This window comes from Anastrepha ludens, chromosome 6, assembly GCF_028408465.1.
Source record: "Anastrepha ludens isolate Willacy chromosome 6, idAnaLude1.1, whole genome shotgun sequence".
In the NCBI taxonomy this organism is placed as follows: Eukaryota; Metazoa; Arthropoda; class Insecta; order Diptera; family Tephritidae; genus Anastrepha; species Anastrepha ludens.
In genome coordinates, this window is record NC_071502.1 from 71,952,993 (window position 1) to 71,960,209 (window position 7,217).

The following is a 7,217-nucleotide window of genomic DNA, read 5'->3' on the forward strand; positions in this document are numbered from 1 at the left end:
AATAAGCCAAAAAAAGATAAATCGATTTTTTGAACCAACGAAACCCATGTAACCCCTTAAAAAAACCTAGCCCATATAAGGCACACCCTAGTGTACATGTAAGCAACCGCCTGAACATTCGTCTGCCAAAGCATACTTTTAGGCATAAATTGGACAAAGTCATGATTCAGATTTCTGAACTCACCTTAGTTAGTTTGGGATGCGAGCTTATTAACGAAAGTGTACATTTGCAACTAAGAGTTGAAGCTTTTCTGCATAATAATAATTACCAGTGCTGCCAGTTAAGTTCTTTTCCGAATTGAATTTGTCAGTTACAATTACGTTTGATCGGTTATTTGTCCTCCAATTTGGTTGATTTGTTTGTCGTTTTTAGACCTTTTCCTTATTTTACTTGCAGAGTAGTAAATTGTGTAACAAAAACCATTTGTTGTTAGATTCAAACAGAACTTTGAAAACGTAATTAAATTTCTTTCAAACCATATTTCTGAGATATATACAGGTATCCCTCGTATAACGCGATAGTTACGTTCCAGAAGAATTGCGCGTTATGTAATTCCGCGTTATCTAAAACATAGTTTTCATATAAATTTGGGGGTTATGTTCCAATAGGTTTTTTTAAATAAAATACATACAAAATAACAGATGCACATATATTTGAACTCAATACTAAAGTTCAGACTTTCTTACACAATTAAAAACACAAAACAAAAAATTTAAAAACAAACTAAAACAAATTAAATGTTTTTTAAAAACTTTATTGTTATTCTTCAAACTTCATATGGTAATTAATCTGTTTCACTGTCTTCAAAGATCTTTGCACGTGGGCGTTTTGGGGGAGCAATAGCTTCATCAGAAGATATTTCTTCAACATAGTTTTCGCTATTGTGGGACCTTGTGGTTCTTCTACTGGTTTTATAATTGCAAAATCTGTTATCAGTTTTTGGTGGGTGGTTTTTTTAAGCTCCTTTTCAATTTCGTAATAAGGTGCTAGATTAATATCTATTCTATCTATCTAAAGCAAAAAAGGGTGATTCCCGGTTTACATTAAAAATACATTACATATTATAAATATGTGGTACGCAAATTAGTGTTAAGATTTTATAATTATGTATTTTCCCCTTCGCATTATATAAGCCTAAATTTCGCGTTGTACTGAAACCTAATTTTTCCAAATCGCGTTATATCGAAACCGCGTTGTATAAGACCGCGTTATACAAGGGATACCTGTACAGTGAGTGCGACTCAAAACGGCCCACATGTAAAAAAATAACAAAACGTGGTATAATTCCAAAAACTACAAGCAATAAAACGTCGCAAGACAGCTTATCTTGGACATGTAATGAGAAACACCAAATATCCATGATTCAATTAATACTGGAAGGGAAAATTTAAGGGAAACTATGCGTTGGCCGGAAGCAGTTATCATGGTTACGAAATATAAGGCATTGGACGGGCATACGCAATGTTGCAGAATTATGGGATGCAGCTAAAAATTGAGATAAAGATATTGTAAATAATATAAATCAATATGTTTTGAGTAATGTCCTTAACAAACAAAAAGATATAAAATATTGTATGATCGCTATGCATTCGTAAACGAATAAGCAATACAAGAGCAGAGTGCACACGAACTTCGAAAAGAACAAATTTCAGAAAAATGCCTTGATCAGCTCATAACTTCGTCAATATTTCTGTGATCTACTTGAAATTTTGAGACAATATTTTTTTAGATGTTATGCATTCAAAAAAACAAAAAATATTAAATACATAACTCTCCCTTAAACCATAAAATGGTACACTCTTTAGTAAGCAATTTGATTTATAAAAATAGTTATTAATAGCCAGGGCTGTAGAGAGCATATCCGGGCCCTTTCCAATTATGTCTAATTCATATAATTCGAATTACTCTCGAGTCCGGGCCTCTCTGAGAGTTCGGGACCCGGGGTAAAAAGTCCCCGATCCACCCCCCTCTCGTTGCGCCTGTTAATAGCCCTTATCAGCTCCTTAAAAATAAAGGTTTAGCGCATACATCCTTCATGTAATGATTCCTGCGCATTGCGCGGAGCTGGTCTAAATTTTTGTAAGATCCCCATGTAGAAATCCATTGCCACTTCCGGGACTGTCACGAAAATAAGAGATTTTCGTACATATTTGCTTCGTTAAAAAAGTTCGTACATATTTTCTCAGTCTATTGTAGTATTTCAAATCAAAATGAACTTAAAAGTATTTTGTACCACAAGTACAAATACAGGGTGGGCCATATAGCATTTGCTTTTTGAACCACCTCTTTTTTTGAGAATGGTAACACAAATGACATGTCAAATGTGTTCATAATTTACTTAAAGGTTTGACATTTAGGAAATGGGACGCTATACGCTTGAACGAAATTGGGAAATATTGAAAACCTATTTCCAAAGTGGTGAGTCTTCTTCTTCTTTTCTGATTTTCACATCGGTGGCTACGTCAATAAGCAAAATTGTCGGATTTGAGGCTCAGAAAATCCACACGTTACTGTAAAGAAGCAAATGCATCCACAACGAGTCACTGTGTGGTGCGGTTTTTTGTCTGGCGGCATCATCGGGCCATTTTTTTTCGAAAATGAGCGAGAAGCAGCGGTTACAGTAAATGGCGAGCGTTACCGTGACATGCTCAATGAGTTTTTGTTTCCAAAAATTGAAGAGAATGACATGAACGACATTTGGTTTCAACAGGACGGTGCAACTAGTCACACTGCCAAAGTTACACTCGAACTTTTGGCTACCGTTTTTTAAAACCGAATAATCAGCCGAAATTCCGATATCAATTGGCCGCATCGGAGCTGTGATTTAAGCCCGTTGGACTATTTTTTGTGGGAAGACCGTTAAGGACAAATGCTATGCGAACCATCCAGAGAAGATTGAGGCTTTAAAACACGAAATCGAAGTTGCCATTCATGAAATTGGAGCCGAAACAATCGAAAATGTGGTTAAAAATTGGGTTGATCGAATGGCCTACTGTAAAGCCAGTCGTCGCAGTCATTTGAACGATATTATTTTTCATTCATAAATGACAATGTTCAATCTTCAAAATAAAAAAAAAAGTTTGAAAAGATATTGATTAGTTTGTTTTTTATAGCCGGTTCAAAAAGTAACTGCATATATAAAACCATTTAAAACCATCCAGCTAATCAAGAGTCTGATACCTAAATTAGCGTACTTTGCCCGAAATTAAACAAAGAATAGAGTTTATTAATATACATTACAGACATTTGAGCGAATTGCATTTTGAGATTAAATTACTATTTATTTTGATTAAAGTGTGATCTTGAAAAATGAAAGCATTGAGAGGATAACCCGCCCTACATAGCCTAAATTTATTGCTTTCAATGCCAGCAGATGAGCACCATTTCATCACTTTATGAACTGCTGGAAAAAGTACAATGCAGTTTATCCTTACGGCTAGCCGCTAAAACAAACTCAGCTTTTTTATAAAAGAGGTGCTGCAAACGCTTAAATCTCAACCATTGTTGTAAATAAATGTTTTCTTTCCTCAAAAAGGGCTATTTTTGTAATAAAAATTTTACTAATTGCATCTTGTGTAGCAAAATTCAATTTAAAAGGTCCAGGTTTGAATTGACTAGTCCCGCTACTTTCAGGATTAAAAAATCCGGATCCCTGAGTTCCGCGACTTTTCATTTAGACGGGTAGTTTTGACTATTCTCCCTCGCTAATTCAAATCACGTTAGCTGTTATACAGCACTGGGCTAACTAATGTATCGGCAATTTAAAAGTAAATACAAGTATGTAACATATGGGCTGAATCACTAGTTTTATTGCATTCACCTCTTTTTCATGATATTATATTCATTAGTTCATGAGTTATTGTGCTAAGAGTGACGCTACTTTTGTTATTTTCAAAACAATCGATGAAAAAAAATTTCGTGTTTTAATTTTAAACTGCTTTACATGGGAAAATATACCGTTTAAGCGGAGCAATGGTTTGAAAAGTGTTATGTGGTCTCCGCTCCATCAGAAACAACGGCCCACAGTGCGGCCGATTCCCAAAAAGCTGGCCAAAAGTCGAAAAAAAAAGTTTCTAGATAGAGTTTTTTTGTCTTTGGGTTGGCTACAGTAATGCCTTGAGTAGTGAAACCCGTTCATAGCAACGTCCTGTACCCTAAGTATCCTCTGTATTTTCAGTCGCAACGTGGCTTTCGTTTGAGCATCGTATTACTGTCGATGAATAGTGAAAGTTGTACACATTTGAAAGATTTTGTAATGGAGTAAATTGAACAAAACCAAATGGAATCATCTTCGGAAGGTTAGTAAAATACGAGAAATCTTTAGTACATATCAATACCTCGACACAAAATTTTTAGCTGCAGCAATACGTAGATACATTTTTTGCAATTTTTTTTATAAAATTTGAGTTTTCAAACTGTATAGTAATACAACGCCGTCATATGCTGCTTTGAAACCTATTAAAGGTTACTCAAAAAAGTAATGGTTACTGAATAAAACAAGATTCAGCTGCTACCACTTGCTAATCAGCGACCCCGAAAACATATAAATTAACATGCATCTTGAATATGTTCTAGAATATACGCTATTTCACGTGAGGGGGTGGCCAATAGGGGTGGAAGGGGGTGGATTTTCAAAGTTTTAAGATCAAATTCGTAATCAGCGACCCCAACAACCCCCGAGTAGGAAATTTTGAATCAATTACTTAATTTTTTGAGTTTTGGCCAGCTTTTCGGGAATCGGCCGCACAATGTTTTGCTGACTTCAAACGTGGTCGTAGAGACACCGATGATGCATAACGCAGTGGACGTCCATATGAGGCAGTAACACCAGAAAACATTAAACAAAATTCATAAAATCGTTCTAAATATAAGTGAAGTGGTGTGAGTTAGCCAGCATCGTAAAGATATCAAAAGAATGTGTTGGTTTCATATTGCATGATCATCTGGCTCTGCTCTGTTCAAAGCGTCTGCGACGTTTGTTCACTGTTGACCAAAACCAAAACGTGTTGATGATTCAAGACAATGTGTAAACTATATAAATTGAACTTCGAGTTGCTCCCACATCCACCGTATTTGCCAGATTTGGCTCCCAGCGACTACTGACTGTTTGCAGACCTAAAAAATGCTCGCCGGTAAGAAGTTTCGCTTGAATGAAGAGGTTATCGCCGAAACTGAGGCCTATTTAGTAAAGTTAAATCGTTCTACAAAAGTGGGATTGAAATGTTTGAGCGGCGCTGAAATGATTGCGTTGTTTTTGATGGAAATTACGTTGATAAGTAAAGCTGATTTTGAACAACAAAAAACCTTTTTTCTTTGTTAGGCCCGGGACTTTTCAGCCCATGTGGTACCGAAATAAAATATATAAATTTAGCTCACTAAAACGGAAAACTTAATTTCCGCTTTATATAAGAGTTAAGACATTATTTAGCATGGAAGTCATTCTAAATCTTTATTAAAATTTTAATTATCATATATTTTTACAGATTTATAGCAAAAAATGTTCCCATTATTGTATATCGTACTCAATTCTGGCGGGTAATTATAATATCAGCAGGCTGCTGCAAGCGAGCAAAACGGTCTGCATTAGTGCCGTCATCTGTAAGAAAATGGGAAACGAATATTACATATATGAGAGGTATAAATAGCAGTAATAGCTTAAATCATTATCAATTTCGTGGGTGACAAACACACGAACAAAGTAGGTATGTACGGGTAAACTTCTACCAAAATAGGAAATAAAAACATTTGTGCGGGCTAATACATTTCCTTAATCATTCTCCTTACATGTAATTGTTGGATGATAACCGTTTTCATCGGCAGTGTACTTGACAATCACACGCATGCCATCGGGTGTCACAAACGAATAGGAGCCTTCGACCACTTCCTTTTGCTCTTCGGTGCCTACCTTTACAGCCACGCCGCGTTCTTCGGCTTGTATGCCATTTTCAGTTTCATAGGAGTATGTGTAGGTGCCATCGTGATTAGATTCAACATTCTGTGCAATGATGCGCGCCTGAGGGGCGGCTACCTCAGGATTATATTTCTTTAACAAATCATCATAATATTGACGATTGTAGTATTCGCGATTTTTAAAGTAACGATTATTGTAGTAAGGATCACTGTTGTAGGGGGTGTAACGACCGCGAGTATCCACACGTCGAGGGCCATTAGTAGGTGCTATTGCTCTCAGCTGAGCCGCTGCTATGGCGAAGAGAAGAGCCACAGTAATGGCGCATATGAAGGGAAGCTGTAGAAAGGTTAGTGAAAAAGTTACATTTAATTTAAGGAATTCACACATATACTTATATATACATGTGTGTGGGTATATATTTTTAGCTACTTTTACTATACTGCTCATTTTTCCGCGGTTATTCTTTGCTTATGCCACTTCGAGGATGCGCGCTCTAATAAAGTTATGGAGAAACTGTAGAATTTCAGTACTAAAACACGCATTTTATACTCACATCTTTGTAAGCCATAAATATTCCCCTAAAAAAATATTTTCTAACTTGAGGTAACCATTTTCAGCTTAAACCGTAAATTAGTTCATCTCACCTCATTCTATACATACCTATGCACATAAATATATCAGACACATTTAATAAAATTGTTGGTGTCGAGCCCCGCTGGGTGAAAAAAATATGCGCGTTTCAGTCTATAATTTTGGTGTTGGCAGCTTCACTTACTTCTAAAGGCAATTTCCGTTAAGAAATGTTTTTTCTATAAATTTCGCTTCGCCATGCTAATCAAAATATTCAAGCACACACACATTCATATGTTTGTAATTACACGAGCATGCATGTTCAAAAGCTTAAGTGGTTTCAAAACAAATTCGCTAAAAATTATCACCAAAACGAGGCAACATTTCAGAACATCTCATATGCAAATGCTGCACAGCGGATATGACGATTGTAAAATTATTTCAAAGCACCATGGTGCGCACCTAAACACTCGTAATGCGGGATTTTGTTCGACTTTTTTCTCCAACGCATAACATTTTTTCGTCTTACTGAACTCCATTCAATTAATTGGCGGTGGCAATGTTGATGAGCTGCCACACCACAAAATTCGTTCATTTATTATCTTACCTTTTCAACATTCATAAAATCGAAATGGTATACCTCTTTATAACTCTCGCTTTATTGTTCTTGTTTATGCTAATTTAAATTGTTAATACATACTTTGGAAGTGAGCAAAATTCGTTTTTTGGGCTTGA

At 35.9% G+C, this 7,217-nt stretch overlaps 1 protein-coding gene across 1 annotated transcript; it reads right to left on the reverse strand.

The window, feature by feature from the left end:
- Positions 1–5,436: 5,436 nt before the first annotated feature.
- LOC128867486 (endocuticle structural glycoprotein ABD-4) lies at positions 5,437–6,419 on the reverse strand. The gene is made up of 3 exons (XM_054108715.1): positions 6,342–6,419; positions 5,786–6,248; positions 5,437–5,597 (listed from the first exon to the last, which is right to left on the reverse strand). Exons 1-3 carry the CDS (start codon positions 6,357–6,359, stop codon positions 5,524–5,526), a joined length of 555 nt encoding a protein of 184 aa, XP_053964690.1. The 5' UTR covers positions 6,360–6,419; the 3' UTR covers positions 5,437–5,523.
- Positions 6,420–7,217: the final 798 nt, after the last annotated feature.